At 44.9% G+C, this 25,229-nt stretch overlaps 1 protein-coding gene across 3 annotated transcripts in view; it reads right to left on the reverse strand.

The window, feature by feature from the left end:
- GRIPAP1 (GRIP1 associated protein 1) overlaps window positions 1-25,229 on the reverse strand; it is a 98,996-nt gene continuing 73,767 nt past the window's right edge. For all 3 annotated transcript variants that reach the window (XM_056540894.1, XM_056540895.1, XM_056540892.1), the window contains 2 exons: window positions 10,013-10,167; window positions 1-1,699 (listed from right to left, as the gene is read on the reverse strand). In XM_056540894.1, coding sequence (XP_056396869.1) covers window positions 1,616-1,699; window positions 10,013-10,167 — 239 coding nt within the window. In that variant the 3' untranslated portion in view covers window positions 1-1,615. The remainder of the gene's footprint in view (window positions 1,700-10,012; window positions 10,168-25,229) is intronic.

Raw genomic sequence — 25,229 nt, forward strand, 5'->3', positions numbered from 1 at the left:
TTTTATATATAATCTGCTCAGCTCCTCCTGCTCTATAACATGATACCTGCAGATTGTACTGTATTGTATATATATCTTCTGCTCAGCTCCTCCTCCTTTATAACATGACACCTGCAGATTGTACTGTATTGTATATATATCTTCTGCTCAGCTCCTCCTCCTCTATAACATGACACCTCCAGATTGTACTGAATTGTATATATCTGCTCAGCTCCTCCTGCCTATAACATGATACCTGCAGATTGTACTGTATTGTATATACCATCTGCTCAGCTCCTCCTGCTCTATAACATGATACCTGCAGATTGTGCTGTATTGTATATATCATTTGCTCAGCTCCTCCTGCTCTATAACGTTACCTGCAGATTGTACTGTATTGTATATATCATCTGCTCAGCTCCTCCTTCTCTATAACATGATACCTGCAGATTGTACTATATTGTATGTATCATCTGCTCAGCTCTTCCTGCTCTATAACATGATACCTGCAGATTGTACTGTATTGTATATATCATCTGCTCAGCTCCTCCTGCTCTATAACATGATACCTGCAGATTGTACTATATTGTATATATCATCTGCTCAGCTCTTCCTGATCTATAACATGATACCTGCAGATTGTACTGTATTGTATATATCATCTGCTCAGCTCCTCCTGCTCTATAACATGATATCTGCAGATTGTACTGTATTGTATATATCATCTGCTCAGCTCCTCCTGCTCTATAACCTGATACCTACAGATTGGACTGCATTTTTAGTGTGACATATTTCCTTAAAGGAGAAGCCTTGTGGTGAAAAACTTATCCCCTATCCACAGGATAGGGGATACATTTTAGATTGCGGGTGATCCGACCGTTGGAGCCCCCCTCTCCCTGGGAGTGGTGCGTCACGACCTCCACATGAAGCGGGGGCTGCCACGCCCCCTCCATATACCGTTCAGCTATCTTTGTCTCTCCCATAGAGCTATATGGAGATCGTGACACAACGCTCCCGGGGAAAGCCGGGGCTCCATACAGGAGATTGTGGGGGCCCCCAGTGGTTAGACCCCCCTGCGGATAGGGGATAAGTTTTTCACCACGAGACTTCTACTTTAAAGCTCTGAAGCAGTATTTCCCAGTGTGCCTCCAGCTGTTGCCCGGACAGCCAAATGCTAGGAGTTGTACTTTTCCAAAGCAGGTTGGGAAACAATGCTCTGGCTTGAGGGAATGTGAGGTGCAATGGCAGGAAATGAAGAGGATGCGGCTGGACGGCTCGGTGCAGGGTGTAGAAGGCATTAAGATAAAATTCATAAGACCTGGAAATTAAGGTGGGGCAGGGAAATCATGACTCAGGGGTAAGAGGTGCCCCTACATACATCCCCATGATTCACGTCACATTTGTGCAAACTGTCCCTACCGTATAATGTGGATTCATGGTGACCCCACAACATCCAGAGAAGAAAAGGTTCAAAGGAGGCAACTAAGATAAAAACCAACGCACACATGGAATGCACAAGTCTAGGGGGGAACGTAAGGCGTAAAAATGGGGGGAACATCCAGTTCATCTAGTCCACAGGGGGCGGCTGCACTAGTGGGAAGCTTGAGATGATGGGAGTAAAGCCACAGTCCTGGTTTCAGCTTGAGGATGGGGTCTGGGGGCTCCCGGGCACACATTCCTTGCTTAGTCGGACAATCTCCTGGGACAGAGCTTCTAGGTCCTGCATGAGAGAAAGAGAAAGGGTTAAAGGGGTATTCCAGGGAAAAACTTTTTTTTTTAATATATCAACTGGCTCCAGAAAGTTATACAGATTTGTAAATTACTTCTATAAAAAAAAAAAAATCTTAATCCTTCCAATAATTATCAGCTGCTGAAGTTGAGTTGTTCTTTTCTGTCTGGCAACAGTGCTCTCTGCTGACACCTCTGCTTGTCTCGGGAACTGCACAGAGTAGAAGAGGTTTGCTGTGGGAATTTGCTTCTACTCTGGACAGTTCCCAAGACAGGTGTCATCAGAGAGCTCATAAGTACTGAAAGGATTAAGATTTTTTTTATAGAAGTAATTTACAAATCTGTTTAACTTTCTGGAGCCAGTTGATATATATATATATATATATATATATATATATATATATAAAAAAAAAGCACTAAGGCAGTGTTTCCCAACCAGAGTGCCTCCAGCTGTAGCAAAACTACAACACCCAGCATGCCCGGACAGCTGTTGGCATTCACACGTCCCGGCAGCCGTATTGCAAAATCGTGGTGTGAATGTAGCCTTAGAAAAGGAATCCACATCTCCATATATATATATATATATCCAAAATAAAGAAACTCCAGCAGCACACCGTTGTAGTGAAAAACAAATGTGAAGTTTATTCACCCAAAGTCTTGCGACGTTTCGGCCGTCCAATTACAGCCTTTCTCAAGCATGAGAAAGGCTGTAATTGGACGGCCGAAACGTCGCAAGACTTTGGGTGAATAAACTTCACATTTGTTTTTCACTACAACGGTGTGCTGCTGGAGTTTCTTTATTTTGGATATCTACTTTAAGTCTCCGGACCAGAGCCTATACCAGCTGGCACCCGGCACCTGAGCAACTTTTAGTTGTGCTGCTTCTCCCAAATCATCAGTATATATATATATATATATATATATATATAGACCATCACTGTCACGTCTGCGGACTATACCCCTCCCCTGGCGCTGTGCGATCATGTCTGTCACGTGGCGCCCCATGCTTGGTACATGAAGGTTAAGGCGACACTTAAGAAATCTGCTTCTCCCAGCAGTAGGAAGAGGCTTTTCATGTTGCTATTCCCAGGCCGCAGGTTCTATGCAATCGGAAAATCAATGGGATGGATTCCTTGCACACTGGCAGCCTGAGATCTGTTTGACCTTCTCATGTCCTGATGGAAGACAAGTAACAATGGCAAGAAATAGCCCAATGTCTCCCAAGTGTGTGTAAAGGCTAAGTGTGTAGTGACCGGAGGGGGCCGGCTGTGTGTGTAGTGACCGGAGGGGGCCGGCTGTGTGTATAGTGACTGGAGGGGACGGGCTGTGTATATAGTGACTGGAGGAGGACGAGCTGTGTATATAGTGACTGGAGGGGACGGGCTGTGTATATAGTGACTGGAGGAGGACGAGCTGTGTATATAGTGACTGGAGGGGACGGGCTGTGTATATAGTGACTGGAGAAGACGGGTTGTGTGTATAGTGACTGGAGGGGACGGGCTGTGTGTGTAGTGACTGGAGGGGATGGGCTGTGTATATAGTGACTGGAGGAGGACGAGCTGTGTATATAGTGACTGGAGGGGACGGGCTGTGTATATAGTGACCGGAGGGGGCCGGCTGTGTGTGTAGTGACCGGAGGGGACGGGCTGTGTATATAGTGACTGGAGGGGACGGGCTGTGTGTGTAGTGACTGGAGGAGGACGAGCTGTGTATATAGTGACTGAAGGAGGACGGGCTGTGTATATAGTGACTGGAGGAGGACGGGCTGTGTATATAGTGACCGGAGGGGACGGGCTGTGTGTATAGTGACTGGAGGGGACGGGCTGTGTGTATAGTGACTGGAGGGGACGGGCTGTGTATATAGTGACTGGAGGGGACGGGCTGTGTATATAGTGACTGGAGGGGACGGGCTGTGTATATAGTGACTGGAGGGGACGGGCTGTGTATATAGTGACTGGAGGGGACGGGCTGTGTATATAGTGACTGGAGGGGACGGGCTGTGTATATAGTGACTGGAGGGGACGGGCTGTGTGTATAGTGACTGGAGGGGACGGGCTGTGTGTATAGTGACTGGAGGGGACGGGCTGTGTATATAGTGACTGGAGGGGACGGGCTGTGTATATAGTGACCAGAGGGGACGGGCTGTGTGTGTAGTGACTGGAGGAGGACGAGCTGTGTATATAGTGACTGGAGGGGACGGGCTGTGTGTGTAGTGACTGGAGGGGACGGGCTGTGTATATAGTGACTGGAGGGGACGGGCTGTGTATATAGTGACTGCAGGGGACGGGCTGTGTATATAGTGACTGGAGGGGACGGGCTGTGTATATAGTGACTGGAGGGGACGGGCTGTGTGTATAGTGACTGGAGGGGACGGGCTGTGTATATAGTGACTGGAGGGGAGGGGCTGTGTATATAGTGACTGGAGGGGACGGGCTGTGTACAGTGACTGGAGGGGACGGGCTGTGTATATAGTGACTGGAGGGGACTGGCTGTGTATAGTGACTGGAGGGGACAGGCTGTGTATATAGTGACTGGAGGGGACGGGCTGTGTATATAGTGACTGGAGGGGACGGGCTGTGTGTATAGTGACTGGAGGGGACGGGCTGTGTATATAGTGACTGGAGGGGACGGGCTGTGTATATAGTGACTGGAGGGGACGGGCTGTGTATATAGTGACTGGAGGGGACGGGCTGTGTACAGTGACTGGAGGGGACGGGCTGTGTGTATAGTGACTGGAGGGGACGGGCTGTGTATATAGTGACTGGAGGGGATGGGCTGTGTATATAGTGACTGGAGGGGACGGGCTGTGTATAGTGAACCCCTTTGCACACATTAATACTAGAAAATATCTGTGATAAAGTGATAAACAACACAAAAGCACTACAACCGCACAGTAATGCCGGCCGCAGTGTAAACCATTTACAGTAAATTACGTTCATACAGGCCATAAATGAATTATTCCTTACTCCGTGCACCAGGACTCAGTGCTGAGCCAGGCTGAATGCAAACAGCTCCATCATTACGGCTTCAGAGCGGCTTTACTAAGACCCGGCCATTGATTGATAGACCTTCTCTCCACAGGAACACAACTGGGGATACACACGACCTGCTTCTTACATTGTGCAGAGAAATCCAACAGATCCATCACCCTGTGACTAATTCTTTCTATTGAGCAGAGTTAATATTCCTCCCACCCAAACTCGGACACTTGTTCTACTACTACTCTCATCATCTGCCACCCTCTGGGTGCTTTATCCTTGTCTGATAGCATATTGCATATAGAGGTTAGTGTGTGGGTGCAGACGGGACCAGGGGGGTCCCTTTGGCTGTCCGAGCATGCTGTGGATTTGTATAGATCAGTGTTTCCCAAACGTGGTGCCTCCAGCTGTTGCAAAACTACAACTCCCAGTATGCCCGGACAGCCGAAGGCTGTCCGGGCATGCAGGGAGTTGTAGTTTTGCAACAGCTGGAGGCCCACAAATTGGGAAACACTGCTTTATAGCCTAGGTCTTCAAACTGTGGTCATCCAGCTGTTGCAAAACTACAACTCCCAGCATGCCTGGACAGCCTTTGGCACCCTCGTTGGGAAACAATTTTTTAGATGATCCAAACTAAAATTGGTGGGATTGGCCACGCAGCAAAAGTTATAGTAGTAACAGTACGCTTCTGTGGGCATGCTGTGGATTTGTATAGATCAGTGTTTCCAAAACTGGGGTGCCTCCAGCTGTTGTAAAACTACAACTCACCAGTATGCTCGGACAGCCAGAAGCCCTCTGGGCATGCTGGGAGATGTGGTTATGCATCAGGTGGAGGTCCACAAATTGGGAATCACTGTTCTGTAGCCTAGGTCTTCAAACAGCGGACCTCTGGAAGTTGCAAAACTACAACAAGTCCCAGCATGCTGGGAGTTGCAGTTCTGCAACAGCTGGAGGCACCACGGTTCCCAACTAAATCACAACTAAATTGGTGGGATTGGCCATGCAGGAAAAGTTGTCATGTAGCAGTGAAATAGTAACAGTACGTTGCTGTGGGCATACTGTGGATTTTTATAGATCAGTGTTTCCTTACTGGGGTGCCTCCAGCTGTTCCAAAAATACAACTCCCAGTATGCTCGGGCAGGCATTCTGGGCATGCTGGGAGATGTAGTTATGCAGCAGATGGAGGTCCACAAATTGTGAAAAGCTGTTCTGTAGCCTGTGGACCTCTGGCTGTTGCAAAACTACAACTCCCAGCATGCCCAGACAGCCTTAGGCTGCCTGGGTATGTTGGGAGTTGTAGTTTTGCAACAGCTTGAGGTACCCTGTTGGGAAACACTTTGTTAGTTGGTCGTTCGATCCTACTTAAAGGTGTATTCCAGTGAAAAACTATTTTTTTTTCATATCAACTGGCTCCAGAAAGTTAAACAGATTTGTAAATTACTTCTATTAAAAAAATCTTAATCCTTCCAGTACTAATCAGCTGCTGAAATTGAGTTGTTCTTTTCTGTCTGACCACAGTGCTCTCTGCTGACACCTGTCTGTCTGTCTCAGGAACTGTCATGCTGGGAATTGTAGTTTTGAAACAGCCAGAGGTCCACAGTGCATGCTGGAAGTTGTAATTTTGCAACAGCTGGAGGCACATGGTTCCCAACTAAACTCACAACTAAATTGGTGGGATTGGTCAAGCAGCAAATGTTATTATCCAGTAGTACAGTACGCTTCTGACATAATGCACCCAGGTATCCCATACCTAACCCCCGCTCCGCACACAGAGCATTGATTTCCTTTATACCTGCACTTTCCAATCTAAGGAACATAAGTCGGGCCGAGGCGACGACACGTATCCATCCTAGTATCGTCACCTTCGGTCCTGTCTAGTCTGCAGAGCGGTATTATCTTCCGGCACAGTCTGCGGTATAGCCGGCTGTATGGTGATACTCGGCGGCCCAGGACACACAGTAAAGGAGTCCGGCGCACAGCGCAGCACTGGCACGAGGGACGGCCCCGGAGTGCTCCTGTATCAGCACATTGCTAAGCCGGTCATTTCCTAGTATTGATTAAAAGTCTTTGCAAAAATGATTAGGCCGATATTGCCTGGTGGCTTATTTCCCATTGAGCTCTCCCCAGGCCCATTACCTGCCTCAGCAAGATCGAGCGACAGGAGACCGCCGCTAAGTCACGGGGAATACCTCAGAGGGGCTCCGACTATATGGCTGTGATTGACAGGTGCCCTCCCCCATCTAAAACGGTAAGGTTTCCATAAATGGTGAATGCTTTATATAGAGGACTGTCAACTGGGCAATTATTTTTTCCCTAACACTAAGTCACGGCGCTCGGAGTGTGGGGGCTGAGTTTCCCAGCATGCCGTGTGCTTCACAGAGCTTTGCGGGGCACGACAGGAAAATATAAGTGTGTAAAATAAGGCTTAGGTTTAAAGGGGAAACCCTGCAAAATAATGATCATTTGATATGTTTTTTTTATATATATATATATATATATATATATATATATATATATATATATACCCAAAACCAAGTAGAAGCGGCACACCAGAATTCCAGTAAAAGCGTGGGTTTATTCACACATCTGTGTAGAAAAGCACAGATCTCGAATCCTTGTGCACTCTGCTCCCCTTCATCTACTATTGCTATATATTATATATATATATATATATATATATATATATATATATATATCGTTAATTAAAATAAATGATATTTATAAATACATACATAAGTATAAATATGTTAATATAAATAATTATATATGTGTGTGTGTATATATATATATATATATATATATATTAAACAAGGATAAGAGGATAAGTTAGCCAGCACTACTGATCCCAAACTACTATATGGACCTGGCATACAGGTGCACGCTGCTATATATGTAATATATTATATATATATATATATATATATATATATATATATATATATATCTATATCTATATCTATATCTATATATCTATATATATATATATATATATATATATAAAAATAAATCTCCAAAATATCAAGGCGGCACTCCAGCGATCCAATATAAAAAGTGATTTTATTCACCCAAGTGTGAACTGCAACGTTTCAACCTACTCAATGAGGTCTTTTTCAAGCAAGCGATGCTTGAAAAAGACCTAATTGAGTAGGTTGAAACGTCGCAGTTCACACTTGGGTGAATAAAATCACTTTTTGTATTGGATCACTGGAGTGCCGCCTTGATATTTTGGAGATTCCTACTTATTGGGACGTGGTCAAGTCTAACGCAGGACTGAGCAACCGCCTGGATCCGGGGATTTTATATATATATATATATATATATATATATATATGTGTGTGTGTGTGTGTATTTTTGCCCCATATACGGTTTCCCCACCAGACCTTAAACCGTGGTCTATCCGTATAGGGGGCAAAAAATGGCCCAACCGGAGTCAGCGTTTGACTCCATTTTAGGAACTGTCGAGAGCAGGAGCACATCCCCACAAGCAAACCTCTCCTGCTCCGGACAGTTCCTAAAATGGACAGAGGTGTCAGCAGAGAGCACTGTGGTCAGACAGAAAGGAAATTCAAAAAGAAAAGACCTTCCTGTGGAGCATACAGCAGCTGATAAGTACTGGAAGGATTAAGATTTTTAAAAAGAAGTAATTTACGAATCTGTTTAACTTTCTGGCACCAGTGGATTTAAAAAATATGTTTTCCAGGGGAGTACCCCTTTAATACTCCCTTGAAGAGTAATCTGCAGCCTGTATATCTGTCTGGATTCCCTTTATGGGGCCTGTTGACATAAAGGTCAAATCAATGAAGAAAATGAGGTGTACGGCGGTGCTGCTGCCTTTAACTACATACTCAGTATTCTTGCCGTATGCAGCGGTGACGGTAACACCTGATTTTCTGGCATTGATCTGATCTTATGTTTGTGTCCGTAAAGTCTTGTAGTCGCATCTATTTCCTATCCAGTCTTCCTGCTCCTCCAAGCTTGATGGTAGTGTCTCTCTCTCTTTCTTTACTGCAGTGTTTCTCAACCAGCGTGCCTCCAGCTTTTGCAAAACTACAACTCCCAGCATGCCCGACAGCTTTCGGCAGTCTGGGAGTTATAGTTTTGCAACAGCTGGAGGCACGCTGGTTGGGTTGCCCTGCTCTACTGTCATGCTATTATCCTTCCTGTCTCATCAGTCTAAAGCTGGCCATACACACATAGTGGTCAGACAAATATTTCAGCTGACAGCTCTCTCTCCTGATGCCCCCACACACACATGCATGCTCAGCTGAGCGTGCATATGTTCTGAACAGAGGGGGGGGGGTGAAATCTGCTGATAAGCCACCAACAGAGGAGTCTATCTACCCCTGAGAACAAGAAGATTAGGCATCTAAAAAATCCAATATGTCCAGTCTTCCCTGACATCTACCGTTAAGGGGCCCCTATACATGTTAGTATGTGTGCCTCCAGCTGTTGCCCGGACATCAAAAGGAAGGCCCCTATAGATGTTAGATTAATGTTTCCCAACTAGTGTGTCTACAGCTGTTGCAAAACTAACACCCCCAGCATGACCGGGCAGCCGACGTGAGGCCCCTATAAGTCATAGATCAATGTTTCCAAACCAGTGTGCCTCCAGCTGTTGCAAAACTACAACTCCCAGCATGACTGGGCAGCCGAAGTGAGGCCCCTATAAGTGATAGATCAATGTTTCAAAACCAGTGTGCCTCCAGCTGTTGCAAAACTACAACTCCCAGCATGCCCGGACAGCCTTTGGCTGTCCGGGTATGCTGGGAGTTGTAGTTTTGCAACAGCTTGAGGCACCCTGGTTGGGAAACACTTTGTTAGATGGTCGTTCGATCCTACTTAAAGGGGTATTCCAGTGAAAAACTATTTTTTTCATATCAACTGGCTCCAGAAAGTTAAACAGATTTGTAAATTACTTTTATAAAAAAAATCTTAATCCTTCCAGTACTTATCAGCTGCTGAAGTTGAGTTGCTCTTTTCTGTCTGACCACAGTGCTCTCCGTTGACACCTGTCTGTCTGTCTGTCTGTCTCAGGAACTGCACAGAGTAGGAGCAAATCCTCATAGCAAACTTTTCCTGCTCTGGACAGTTCTTGAGAGAGACAGAGAGGCGTCAGCAGAGAGCACTGTGGTCAGACAGAAAAGAACAACTCAACTTCAGCAGCTGATAAGTACTGGAAGGATTAAGATTTTTTTTTTAATAGAAGTAATTTACAAATCTGTATAACTTTCTGGGGCCAGTTGATAGGGAAAAAAAAAGTTTTTTTTTTTTACTGGAATACCCCTTTAAATTGTCGGGATTGGCCTAGATATGTCCATGGCGCTCACCTTCTGCAGGTGCATGTTCTTGGTGAGCTGCTCCTCCAGCATGTTCTGCAGCTTCTTGTTCATCTCCCTCAGGTTCTCATCGCCCGGTTTCACCAGATCTCGGAGGACGCTGCCGAGGCTGCTGCGGTCCACCTGCCCGTGGATGGCTGACACATCTACAAGAGAAATAAATGAAGCTGGTTACTCTTAAAGGGGTACTCTGGTGGAAATTTTTTTTTTTTTTTTTTTACATGAGCTGGTGCCAGAAAATTAAACAGATTGGTAAATTACTTCTATAAAAAAAATCCCAATCCTTCCAGTACTTATTATATGTATGATACACAGGAAGTTCTTTTCTTTTTTAATTTCCTTTCTTTCTGCCTGACCACAGTGCTCTCTGCTGACACCTCTGTCCATTTTAGGGACTGTCCAGAGTAGGAGAAAATCACATTAGCAACCCCCCTCTCTTGCTCTGGACAGTTCCTGACATAGACAGAGGTAGGGATCGACCGATATCGTTTTTTTAGGGCTGATACCGATAATCGGTGGAGGTTAGGGCCGATAGCCAATAACTTGTACCGATATTCTGGTATAAATTATCGGCTATTTACCCCCCCCCCCCCCACAGATCATTGATTTAAAGCGGGTGCTTTAAAACAATGAACTGCAGCGGCTGTTGCGTTGCCATAGACCGCCGCCACCACCCGTTTCTCTCCCCCTGCCTGTCCGGGGGTCCTGAGTCCTATCACAGCCACCGCGACCACCCACCGCAGCACCGCGCTCCACCGCACTGCACCCCCCACCGCCCCGGCCCCATTGCCTCCCCCATCCCCGATTTTATAATTACCTGTTCCTGGGGCCCAGGGTCCACTCTACATCTGACTCCGGTGGCGTCCTCCTGAGCGGTCACTGTGCGCACAGACGGTGACGTCACGTCGCGTCACTCGTCATTGCGCACAGCGTAACGCAGGACGCAGCAGGAGCCAGAAGTAGCGTTGACCCCGGGCCCCAGGAACAGGTAATTATAAAACTGGGGATGGGGGAGGCAATGGGGCCGGGGCGGTGGGGGGTGCGGTGGGGGCTAAGCGGCGGGTCAGTGGGGGGGCTAAGCGGTGCAGGCGGTGCGAGGGGCGGGGCATTATCGGCAAGGTAATTGCCGATACGATAATGCCCAAAATCATGATTATCGGCCGATAATATCGGCCAAACTGATAATCCATCGATCCCTAGACAGAGGTGTCAGCAGAGAGCACTTGTGGTCAGGCAGAAAGGAAATTCAAAAAGAAAAAAACTTCCTGTGGAGCATACAGCAGCTGATAAGTACTGGAAGAATTGGGATTTTTTAATAGCGGTAATTTTCAAATCTGTTTAACTTTCTGGCACCAGTTGATTTAAAAGAAAATGTTTTCCAGTGGCGTACCCCTTTAAAGGGATCTCACAGAGCATGGCTGGACGAGGAGGTGCATGAAAATGGAGGGACTATCATCACTGAAATACGGAAAGTCCAGCTCACCTGCTAATTTCCATGCTCGGATTCCCACCTAGACTCCGTGCGTCCAATATAGAAAGAAGAAGAAATAATAAAGCAATTGGGAAAACTGCGGCTTTATTTTGAAATCCAACAGCGTTGAGCTGACACACTTCACAACATCTGAAAGATCTTGACGCGTTTCGAGCGCATGCGCTCGAAACGCGTCAATATCTTTCAGATGTTGTGAAGTGTATCAGCTCAAGGCTATTTTAAAGAGGACTTGAAAATAAAGCAGCAGTTTTCCCAAGTGCTGGATTATTTCTTCTTCTTTCACTATCATCACTGACCCTGAAGAAGTTGGCATCCCTATGTGCCAGTACGTAAGTAAGTAACCCCCTTACTCATCCCCTGCAACCAGTATGGCTCCCCCTTGTTAGATAGGAATAATACATTGGTGTTTTGACTGTAACCTAAATAATTCAGGTTCCTATAATCTCCATCCGATTCTCACAAACCTAAAACACCCGTCTGCCCGCCGCGTCCTCGGCTGCACGGCGCACCCCCTCACCTCTCCTTTTTTCTGCCTTAGTAAATAAAACATCAGCCAATCTTCCTGCAGCTAAATTATTCACACCTTGCAGCCCCCCTACTTGCTGACTGCCTCGAAATCCACAATGCGTGTCAGGTCCTGTTAGTCTCAGATCAAGTGGATGGGGGTCACGGGCAGGCATCGCCGTGTGATCTATAATCGGAGGGGAAGCCTGACACTGCATTAGGCATCGCCGGGTCCCCTGGCGCCACGAGCTATACTCACTGAGCAGTGCACACGGGATGGAGACTGAGCTGGGCACATAATGCCACCAACATGGGCACAGCTAGCCTGGCACCGACAACAAGTTGGCACTGACACCCCTTATGACGAGAAGGACTGAAGTCATCCAGATTCTGTCCACCCAATATGGCGCGATGGCAGGGAATAGCGGGAGTCACATCAGTCCCGGGCGGTAACATATGTCAGACCGGCAGGAGAAGAATTACCGTCTTACACCACGCGAGGTGGCAGCACGAGCGCCGGGCATCCAGACACATTATGAAGTCAGTGTGTTACCTAATCTGCCCTGATGCCAGTCATCTCCCGCACACATTACCAGGCTTATGCAGCAATGGTTAACCCCTTGTTTGCCCATAGCCTAGTTGAGTGCCTTCACTTTCCGGCGCCTGTTACATAAGTCGAGTCATCTCCCGCAAGATCCTTTTAAGTAGGAGCCTCAAGCCGGCAATATTAACCCCTAATCCTCCAGGGCCGAGGTTCGCATTACCGAGCTATGCATCGCATTGATTGCTTCCAGAGACCTACTTATCTCCTTCTCAGGATTCGGCTCTATAGTGTTACGGCGTCTTATTTAACTGGGGCACGTGTATAAGAACGAGGCCGGGATGAGTATTTCCTGACAAGCAATGCTAGTAAATTTTAGCCCCTTAATGTGTATATATATTATTATATATATATATATATATATTTTATTATTATAGAAGAGAACAGGTCTGGCAGATTTGGCGTTCCCTTATGTTAGTGCTAGTAAATCTGTTTTTATGGATCTATTAATAACATCTTGTATGGGAGGGTATGAGTCAGCCATGCCAAGAATCGATGATGAGAACCTCGCTGTGTTGTATGGGAACCCCCGTGATGTCACATGATGACATCACAGCCATTACAGTCTATATTTATTGGGCCAAATATTGGGCTAAAAATATACAAATATACACTGAGCTGGAGAGCGATAGTAACAGTGAGATCTGTGAGTACTGGACAAGGAGACTTAACATGTAATTATGTACCAAAAAATAATAATTATATATATATATACACATATGTGTGTGTGTGTGTGTTTGAACAGAGTTGTGGCACTGATTGCACATACTATATAAATACATAATACAAAAAAATATATATATATACATAAAAAAAATAATAATAATTATATATATATACTGTATATTATATATATATATATATATATATTTATTTTTATTTTTGCTGTGCAATTAAGGGGGAGTGGCACCCCTCCCCTTTTTCACAGGAGGTATTTTAAATTGATAGTGGATCCAGCATTTCAACCAGTCAGAAGCCATATGCCCAGCAGAGGTGAGTGGAATGAGTGTTAGGGTCCCATCCGAAATGAGGCCACCTCCACGTGGTGGATGGGGGACACATTTTGATCAAAAAGTGCGCTAAGAGCCTAAATTTTTTGACTAAGAGTGAGATGTGTCACAGAAATATATATATATATATATTATATATATATACAGTCATGGCCGTAAATGTTGGCACCCCTGACATTTTTCTAGAAAATGAAGTATTTCTCACAGAAAAGGATTTCAGTAACACAGGTTTTGCTATACAGATGTTTATTCCCTTTGTGTGTATTGGAACTAAACCAAAAAAGGAGGAAAAAAAGCAAATTGGACATAATGTCACCAAACTCCAAAAAATGGTCTGGACACAATTATTCGCCCCTTTCAAAATTGTGGATAAATAAGATTGTTTCAAGCATGTGATGCTCCTTTATACTCTGGGGCAAGTAACAGGTGTGGGCAATATAAAAATCACACCTGAAAGCAGATAAAAAGGAGAGAAGTTCACTTAGTCTTTGCATTGTGTGTCTGTGTGTGCCACACTAAGCATGGACAACAGAAAGAGGAGAAGAGAACTGTCTGAGGACTTGAGAACCAAAATTGTGGAAAAATATCAACAATCTCAAGGTCACAAGTCCATCTCCAGAGATCTAGATTTGCCTTTGTCCACAGTGCGCAACATTATCAAGAAGTTTGCAACCCATGGCACTGTAGATAATCTCCCTGGGCGTGGACGGAAGAGAAAAATTGATGAAAGGTGTCAACCCAGGAGAGTCCAGATGGTGGATAAGCAGCCCCAAACAAGTTCCAAAGATATTCAAGCTGTCCTGGAGGCTCAGGGAGCATCAGTGTCAGCGTGAACTATCCGTCGACTTTTAAATGAAATGAAACGCTATGGAGGAGACCCAGGAGGACCCCACTATGGAGGAGACCCAGGAGGACCCCACTATGGAGGAGACCCAGGAGGACCCCACTATGGAGGAGACCCAGGAGGACCCCACTATGGAGGAGACCCAGGAGGACCCCACTATGGAGGAGACCCAGGAGGACCCCACTATGGAGGAGACCCAGGAGGACCCCACTATGGAGGAGACCCAGGAGGGCCCCACTATGGAGGAGACCCAGGAGGACCCCACTATGGAGGAGACCCAGGAGGACCCCACTATGGAGGAGACCCAGGAGGACCCCACTATGGAGGAGACCCAGGAGGGCCCCACTATGGAGGAGACCCAGGAGGACCCCACTATGGAGGAGACCCAGGAGGACCCCACTATGGAGGAGACCCAGGAGGACCCCACTATGGAGGAGACCCAGGAGGACCCCACTGCTGACACAGAGACATAAAAAAACCAAGACTACATTTTGCCAAAATGAACTTGAGTAACCAAAATCCTTCTGGAAAAACGTCTTGTGGACAGATGAGACCAAGATAGAGCTTTTTGATAAAGCGCATCATTCTACTGTTTACCAAAAATGGAATGAGGCCTAAAAAGAAAATAACACAGAACCTACAGTGACATATGGGGGAGGTCAATGATGTTTTGGGTTGTTTTGCTACCTCTGGCACTGGGGGCCTTGAATGTGTACAAGACATCATGAAATCTGAGGATTAACAATGGATTTTGGGTCGCACTGTACAGCCCAGTGTCAGAAAGCTGGGTTTGCGTCCGAGATCTTGGGTCTTCCAGCAGGACAATGACCACAAACATATGTCAAAAAGCCCCCAGAAATGGATGGCAACAAAGTGCTGGAGAGTTCTGAAGTGGCAGCAATGAGTCCAGATCAAAATCCCCTTGAACACCAGGGGAGAGATCTTAAAATTACTCTTGGGAAAAGGCGCCTTCCAATAAGAGAGACCTGGAGCAGTTTGTAAAGGAAGAGTGGTACAACATTCCGGCTGAGAGGTGTAAGAAGCTTATTGATGGTTATAGGAAGAGTGGTCCAACATTCCGACTGAGAGGTGTAAGAAGCTTATTGATGGTTATAGGAAGAGTGCTCCAACATTCCGGCTGAGAGGTGTAAGAAGCTTATTGATGGTTATAGGAAGCCACTGATTTCAGTTATTTTTTCCAAAGGGTGTGCAACCAAATATTAAGTTAAGGGCGCCAATAATTTTGTCCAGCCCATTTTTGGAGTTTGGTGACATTATGTCCAATTTGCTTTTTTTTCCTCCTTTTTGGTTTAGTTCCAATACACACAAAGGGAATAAACAAGTGTATAGCAAAACCTGTGTTACAGCAATCCTTTTCTGTGAGGAATACTTCATTTTCTTGAAAAATTTCAGGGGTGCCAACTAGAGATGAGCGAACTTACAGTAAATTCGATTCGTCACGAACTTGTCGGCTCGGCAGTTGATGACTTATCCTGCATAAATTAGTTCAGCTTTCAGGTGCTCCGGTGGCTGGAAAAGGTGGATACAGTCCTAGGAAAGAGTCTTCTAGGACTGTATCCACCATTTCCAGCCCACGGGAGCACCTGAAAGCTGAACTAATTTATGCAGGATAAGTCATCAACTGCCGAGCCGAGAAGTTCATGGCGAATCGAATTTACTGTAAGGGTGCATGCACACCACGTTTTCGCTATCCAGTTCCCGTATCAGGTTTTTCTTGTAAAAAACGGATAGGCAAAAACCGGACTCAACCGTATTAAACAGTGTGCACATAGATCAACCTGTATCCGGTTTGAATCGTGATGTACGGTTTAATCCGGTTGTATCCGTTTTCACCCTAAAAAAACGTATACGTCTGTCAATGTTCGCCTTGTTTTTAAATAAAGTTTTTTTCCAGAAAGAACATTCTAGAAGGTGTAGTGGTGTTTTCGGCTTGCATTCCGCATGTGCAATAATAAAAACGGAGGGATTAAGACGGATGCAACCGTACACTCATACGGTTTAGTCCGGTTCTCATTGACTTCCATGTTAATAAAAACGTATCCGGTTAGGATACGGTTGGTCAACCGGACCTAAAAACGCTGTACACTCCGGTTGCGAACACGGCTGAAAAACTGGGGCCAACCGTAAAAGTCGCCAATGGGACATAACCGTATGATGCGTTTGCAATACGGTTTGCAATGTTAAGTCAATACATCCGGTTTTCAATACGTTTTAGTACGGTTTTTGAAGGAAAACCGTATACGGGAACTGGATAGCAAAAACGTGGTGTGCATGCACCCTAAGTTCGCTCATCTCTAGTGCCAACATTTACGGCCATGACTGTATGTATGTATACATATATATATATATATATATATATATACATATATATATATAATTATATATTTATAATATGAAGTCAACCTATAACATATAATTGCACATACTTAACAGATTTAATCATAGCATCGTCTTAAAGGGGTATTCCAGGCAAAAACTTTTTTTTTATATATATCAACTGGCTCCGAAAAGTTAAACAGATTTGTAAATTACTTCTATTAAAAAATCCTAATCCTTCCAATGGTTATTAGCTTCTGAAGTTGAGCTGTTGTTTTCTGTCTAACTAGCTTTCTGATGACTCACGTCCCGGGAGCTGTGCAGTTCCTATGGGAATATTCTCCCATCATGCACAGCTCCCGGGACGTGACATCATCATTGAGCAGTTAGACAGAAAACTTCAGAAGCTAATAACTATTGGAAGGATTAAGATTTTTTAATAGAAGTAATTTACAAATCTGTTTAACTTTCCAGAGCCAGTTGATATATATATAAAAAAAAGTTTTTGCCTGGAATACCCCTTTAATCCTCCTCCCGAAGTGGTGATAGGAAACCATCAATAAGCAGCTCGCTGTTACTGACAGACCTAATGACTATTATTTTTCTCTACTAATTCCTTATGAAGACATCACCATTGAATATTCATGTTTTATCGAGCCAAGCTACGGAGAAGCACATGTCATAAAATGTTAATTATTATCGATTGTAGTGATAACAGATCCAGAACCAATGATGCTGATGGTTTCCATGAACACGTTTTTTTTTAATCTAATATTTTCAATTTAGGAGGCTCCGGCGTCGTCATCTGACTCCCCTCATTATTATACAAGTCAAATAAATTTTCAATCCTAAAAGTATACAGTTTTTTTTTCCCGCAACCAGTGTGCCTCCAGCTGTTGCAAAACTACAACTCCCAGCATGCCCGGACAGCCGTTGGCTGTCCGGGCATGCTGGGAGTTGTAGTTTTGCAACAGCTGGAGGCACACTGGTTGCGAAACACTGATCTATCCTGTATAAGGGCCTCTCAACTATACCAGGGTTTCCCAACCAGCGTGCCTCCAGCTGTTTCAAAACTACAACTCCCAGCATGCGCGGTCAGCCAAACATACTAAGGCTTTTTCCTACCCCTTTTTCATCAGGTATCAAGCATCAATCCGATTTCCACTTACGTTTTTACGTGAAATATTAATCGAGTTGTTAAAATCTTAAGTGAATCTTTTTTCTGCCCGTCTGTGGAGCTCAGCAGTTTCCTCTCATTCTATCATAAAAAACGGCGACTCGGAAAGATTTACATGATGGAGTGCAGGTAATGCACGGCGCTGCAGTCAGATCGTAGAGTACCTGCGTCATTGGGTTATAGTATCTCCTTCTGTTTGAAGACTTACGGTCATTGTATATAAAAAAATAAAATAAAAAGAATTTTAAAAAAATTATAATTTTTTTTTTTAAATCGGACAGGGTCTCAGTGCTAAGACCTCCACCAATTTTGCGGCTTTGCAGTCAATGCAGAAGATGAGCTCCATTAAAGCCTATGCAGCCTGTTGCTTGCAAGAACTACCCTCTAAATGCAGTGTTTCCCAACCAGTGTACCTCTAACTGTTGCAGTACTACTACTCCCAGCATGCCCACACAGTCAAAGGCCTATCATTTCCAGTTATGGCCTTAACATTACGATCAATACAGTTCGGCAATCACAATGTTAAAGCTTACCCCCAGCCATATGTTGGTAGATCTGGGTGCCACCTTGAGGGCACCATCTGTGTGAGGCTTGTAATTAATCTCTAAGGTGGTGTTTCCCAACCTGGGTGCCTCCAGCTGTTGCAAAACTACAACTCCCAGCGTGCCCGGACAGCCAAAGTCATGGGAGTTTTAAGTTTGGCAAAAGCTTGAGAGCATTAGGTTGGGGGGGGGGGGGGAGAAGACTGGCCTATAGGATCTTCCTATTAAAATTCTGTCGGGCATGCTGGGAGTTGTAGTTTTGGAACAGCTGAAGAAATGCAGTTTGGGGGAAGACTGGCCTATAGGATCGCCACATGAAAATTCTGTCGGGATCTGATGAGAGTTGTAGTTTTGCAACAGCTGGAGGCACCCTGGTTGGGAAACAGTGGCCTAAAAGGTGTAGTGGGAGGGAGATAGGAGTTTACTGAAATTCTGGCTAGAGTGTCCTGGATGTGATGGGCAATTATAATGTTATAGCTTGACTGTCTGGTGCAGTGTTTCCCAACAGTTGAAAAACTACAACAACCAGTATGCCTGGACTGTCCGGGCATGCTGGGAGTTGTAGTTTTGCAACAGCTGGAGAAACCCTGGTTAGAAAACACTGGCCTAGAAGGTGTAGTGGGAAGGAGATAGAGTTTGCTGAAATTCCGGCTAAAGTGTCCTGAGCAGGCAGGAAGTCCATTACAGATGCACTACACCTTCTAGACCAGTGTTTCCCAACCAGTGTTCTTCCAGCTGTTGCAAAACTACAACTCCAAGCATACCCGGTGCAAAAAAAGTTGAACAGATTTGTAAATTACTTCCATTTAGGAATCTTAACCCTTCCAGTACTTATCAGCTGCTGTGTGCTCCAGAGGAAGTTGTGTAGTTCTTTCCAGTTTGACCACAGTGCTCTCTGCTGACACCTGATTTGCTCCTGCTCTGGACAGTTCCTGACACTTACAAAGGTGTCAGCAGAGAGCACTATGTTCAGACTGGAAAGAACTACACAACTTCCTCTGGAGCACACAGTAGTTGATAAGTACTGGAAGGATTAAGATTTTTATATAGAAGTAATTTACATATCTGTATAACTTTCTGACACCAGTTGATTTTAAGAATTTTTTTTTCCCCTTATGAACACCCCTTTAAAGGGGTACTCCACTGCCCCAGCGTTCAGAAGATTTTGTCCCAAACGCTGGGAACGGGCTGCGGGGGTTGTGACGTCACGGCCACTCCCCTCGAGACGTCACACTACACTCCCTTAATGCAAGTCCATGGGAGGGGGCGTGGCAGCCGCCAAGCCCCCTCTCATAGATTTGCATTAAAGGACATCTGTAGTGCAATATAACTTATCCACTATCCTTCGGATAGGGGATAAGTTATAGATCGCGGGGGGTCCGAGCGCTGGGGCCTTCCAGTACTTTTTAGGGGCTGTATGCTACAGAGGAAATGCCTTTATTTTTAGATTTCTCTGATGTCATGACCACAGTGCTCTCTGCTGACCTCTGCTGTCCATTTCAGGAACTGTCCAGTGCAGGAGAAAATCCCCATAGCAAACATATGCTGCTCTGGACAGTTCCTAAAATGGACAGCAGAGAGCACTGTGGTCATGACATCAGAGAAATCTAAAAATAAAGGCATCTCCTCTGTAGCATACAGCCCTTAAAAAGTACTGGAAGGATTAAGATTTTTTAATAGAAGGAATTTACAAATCTGTTTAAAGGGGTATTCCAGGAAAAAACTTTTTTTTATATATCAACGGACTCCAGAAAGTTAAGCAGATGTGTAAATTACTTCTATTAAAAAATCTTAATCCTTTCAGTACTTATGAGCTTCTGAAGTTAAGATTGTTCTTTTCTGTCTAAGTGCTCTCTGATGACACCTGTCTCGGGAACCGCCCAGTTTAGAAGAGGTTTGCTATGGGGATTTGCTTCTAAACTGGGCGGTTCCCCAGACATGTGTCATCAGAGAGCACTTAGAAAAGAACAACCTTAAAGGGGTATTCCAGGTAAAAACTTTTTTTATATATATCAACTGGCTCCGGAAAGTTAAACAGATTTGTAAATTACTTCTATTAAAAAATCTTAATCCTTCCAATAGTTATTAGCTTCTGAAGTTTTCTGTCTAACTGCTCAATGATGGTGTCACGTCCAGAGAGCTGTGCATGATGGGAGAATATCCCCATAGGAACTGCACAGCTCCCGGGACGCTACATCATCATTGACCAGTTAGACAGAAAACAACAACTCAACTTCAGAAGCTAATAACTATTGGAATGATTAAGATTTTTTAATAGAAGTAATTTACAAATCGGTTTAACTTTCCAGAGCCAGTTGATATATAAAAAAGTTTTGGCCTGGAATACCCCTTTAAAGGGGTACTCCACCCCTGGCATCTTATCCCCTATCCAAAGGATGGCACCCCGCCATCATTACTGCCAGAGCGAGTTCGCTCTGTGCGTAATGACGGGCGATACATGCTGTGTGCTCCTCATGACATCACGGCCCGTCCCCTTAATGCAAGTCTATGGCAGGGGGCGTGACGACCACCACGCCCTCTTCCCATAGATTTGTATTGACGGGGGCGGGCAGTGATGTCACGAGGGGTGGAGCCGTGACGCAACGATGCTCCGGACCCTGTATTGCCCGTCATTACGTACAGAGCGATCTCGCTCTGCGCAGTAATGATGGCGGGGTGCTGCAGCGGCGATCCCCGGGGTCCCCAGCAGTGGGACCCCGGCGATAGGGGATAAGATGCCAGGGGCGGAGTACCCCTTTAACTTCAGAAGCTCATAAGTACTGAAAGGATTAAGATTTTTTAATAGAAGTAATTTACAAATCTATATTAAAAAAATGGTATAACCAATCCTTCAAGGATTTTACCCTTAAAAAAGGTACACAATGATATCAAATCCATAATGGATATGCTTCAATTGATGGTTGTTTTTATTAAACATAAAACATGTTTTAATATGTTTAATAAAAAACAACCATCAATTGAAGCATATCCATTATGGAGTTGATATCATTGTGTACCTTTTTTAAGGGTAAAATCCTTGAAGGATTGGTTATACCAATTTTTTTATATATATATTTTAATTCCGGCCGTTGGGTTTCGGTACATAACCAAATATATCCTCGGATTTTTGGTTTGTGAGCTGCACACACACCTATATTAATTTACAAATCTATTTAACTTTCTGGAGCCAGTTGATATATATATATATATAGATATATACATATATATATATATATATATATATATATATATATATATATATATATATATAAAAATGTTTTTTACTGGATAACCCCTTTAACTTTCTGGCACCAGTTGATATAAAAAAAAAAATTTTTCCAAGGGAGTACCCCTTTAAGAGGACGTGGCGTGACATCGCGACCCCCACAGCCAGTGTTTGGAACAAAATGTTCCGAACGCTGGGGCAGTGGAGTACCCCTTTAAAGGGATTGTCCTTTCATCCATACAGAATATACCATAAGATTATGATCAATCTGACTCATCAGAGAGGGAGCGATCATATTGTTATAGCTAGAGATGAGCGAACTTACAGTAAATTCGATTCGTCACGAACTTCTCGGCTCGGCAGTTGATGACTTTTCCTGCATAAATTAGTTCAGCTTTCCGGTGGGTTGGAAAAGGTGGATACAGTCCTAGCAGACTCTTTCCTAGGACTGTATCCACCTTTTCCAGCCCACCGGAGCACCTGAATGCTGAACTAATTTATGCAGGAAAAGTCATCAACTGCCGAGCCGAGAAGTTCGTGACGAATCGAATTTACTGTAAGTTCGCTCATCTCTAGTTATAGCGTATGCTCTGTAACAGTGGTCTCCAACCTGCGGACCTCCAGATGTTGCAAAACTACAACCCCCAGCATGCCCGGACAGCCGTTGGCTGTCCGGGCATGCTGGGAGTTGTAGTTTTGCAACATCTGGAGGTCCGCAGGTTGGAGACCACTGCTCTATAAGATGGCACCATAACCATACCCTACCCTTATGCTGTCTAATACTGTATCCCCCCCCATGACGGCGAGGAGCACAAATGTCTTTCATAAGTTTGTAGGTCACGTTTTAAGACAAGTGGAGAGAAGAGGTAACAAGACCCAGTGACAATCCAAGGACGGATAGAGAGCGGTGAGCCAACATAAGCCGGGCAAGAGGAGGGGGAGAGGGATCAAGGCAAGGATGCCAACGCAGACTGGCAAACAGGTGGTGGGAGGAACAGCAGCGCTGGCATCTCCCCCCCCCCCCCTTACATCCGCTCAAACACCCACAGCGCTTGGCAATGAGCGAAGATGAACTGCGAGCTGCTGAAATCTCTACAGGAAAGTGTTTATTTAATGACAGCGAGCGATCGCTTACACCAGTAAATAACCGCAAGGAGAGGAAAGAAGAAAGGCTTTGTTATTGGCAGCGCTTCCACCCATGCTGCGATCCTGAATAAACACACGGAGCGCCCACCGCCTCTCACCGCAGACATCCAGGGCCGCCATGTATTTAAGACGCATTAAGCGGAGTAAAGCGCTAATGAAGCCGGAGCCTCAGTAATGAGTGAGATTCATACAGACGCAGCCAAAATGTATTGTAAGGCTTTGTTCACACTACCGAATTTACGAGTAGAAATCCAGTTTGGAAATTCCATGCTGGCAATGGCATTCCGCTGCACAGTACACACAGTTAACCCTTGCAAAAATGTGAAATTTTGGGGGGAAACACACATTTTAGAGAAAAAAATGTTTTGTTTTTTACGTATGCAAAAGTCGTGAAACCCCTGTGGGGTATTAAGGCTCACTTTATTCCTTGTTACGTTCCTCAAGGGGTCTAGTTTCCAAAATGGTATGGCATGTGGGTATTTTTTGCTGTCCTGGCACCATAGGGGCTTCCTAAATGCGACATGCCCCAGAGCAAAATTTGCTCTCAAAAAGCCAAAAATGACTCCTTCTCTTCTGAGCATTGTAGTTCGCCCGTAGTGCACTTCAGGTCAACTTATGGGGTACCTCCATACTCAGAAGAGATGGGGTTACAAATTTTGGGGGGTATTTTCTGCTATTAATCCTTGCAAAAATGTGAAATTTGGGGGGAAACACACATTTTAGTGAAATTTTTTTTACATTTATTTACATATGCAAAAGTCGTGAAACACCTGTGGGGTATTAAGGCTCACTTTATTCCTTGTTACGTTCCTCAAGGGGTCTAGTTTCCAAAATGGTATGCCATTTGTTTTTTTTTTCCTGTTCTGGCATCATAGGGGCTTCCTAAATGCAACATGCCCCCCAAAAACCATTTCAGAAAAACGTACTCTCCAAAATCCCCTTGTCGCTCCTTCGCTTCTGAGCCCACTGCAGAATTTTAGCGGCAGATATTCCACCACAAAAAAGAATGGTCTTGTCCACGCTTTAGACTGAATCCGCTCCCTAGACATTGCCGTCTATGGGGATGGCAATGTCCGCACAGTCCTAGCGCCAACGGATTCAGTCAGCAGTGGCTGCACTTGGAAGCTCTGGAAGGAGTTTTTTCGTGTGTGAATCTGTCAAAGTGTTCTTGTGTATGCTTTGTGCTTACCTGTTTTAGCAGATGTGGCAGGAATAGTTTTCAGCTATTCTGACTGCAGGTTCATCAATGGAATGATTTCCCAATGCTGCCTACATTTCTTAAAGGAGTAGTCCAGTCCTGAAAAAATTATTCCCTATCCTAAGGATAGGGGATAAGTTACAGATCGCGGGGGGTCCGACCGCTGGGGCCTCCCGCGATCTCCTGTACGGGGTCCCGGTAGCCCGTGGGAAGGGGGCATGTTGACAACCGCACGAAGTGGTGGCCGACACGCCCCCTCAATACAACTCTATGGCAGAGCCGGAGCGCTGCCTTCGGCAATCTATATAGAGTTGTATTGAAAGGGCGTGTCGGCCGCCGCTTCGTGCGGTTGTCAACACGCCACCATCCCACGGGCTGCCGGGGCCCCGTACAGGAGATCGCGGGGGGCCCCAGCAGTTGGACCCCCTGCGATCTGTAACTTATCCCCTATCCATAGGATAGGGGATACGTTTTTCAGGACTGGACTACTCCAAAAAGAATCTGGATTTGCAGAGAGAGTGGTGTGGAGTCTCATCACTGCACCTGGTGCAGGAGTGGGTTGGTATCCGTTCACATTATGTGCTGGTTTGACGCCTTCTCATATTCAGAGTGCGTTTTTAATAAAAATATTGTCGAAAGTGATCTGACTTGAGGCGTTTTAGAAAGACTCGAAATCTTTAGGCATGTTTCACACATTGTAGCCGTCTTTGCTGCGATTTTTCAAAATCGCTGTAAAAATGACACATTTTTGCCCTGTCCTGACATTGCACAAAGTTCAACAGAACATCTTTATTATAGGGTTAATTAAATATACGTCCGACAGATACATAAGGTGTCACTTATCTAAAGAGGAACTTATCTCTTAAAATACATCCCCCCCATCATAGAATTAAAGGGGTTATCCAGGAAAAAACTTTTTTTTTTAAATATATATATATATATATCAACTGGCTCCAGAAAGTTAAACAGATTTGTAAATAACTTCTATTAAAAAATCTTAATCCTTTCAGTACTTATGAGCTTCTGAAGTTAAGGTTGTTCTTTTCTGTCTAAGTGCTCTCTGATGACACCTGTCTCGGGAACCGCCCAGTTTAGAAGAGGTTTGCTATGGGGATTTGCTTCTAAACTGGG

The sequence above is a fragment of the Hyla sarda genome, chromosome 9, assembly GCF_029499605.1.
Source record: "Hyla sarda isolate aHylSar1 chromosome 9, aHylSar1.hap1, whole genome shotgun sequence".
Classification (NCBI taxonomy): Eukaryota; Metazoa; Chordata; class Amphibia; order Anura; family Hylidae; genus Hyla; species Hyla sarda.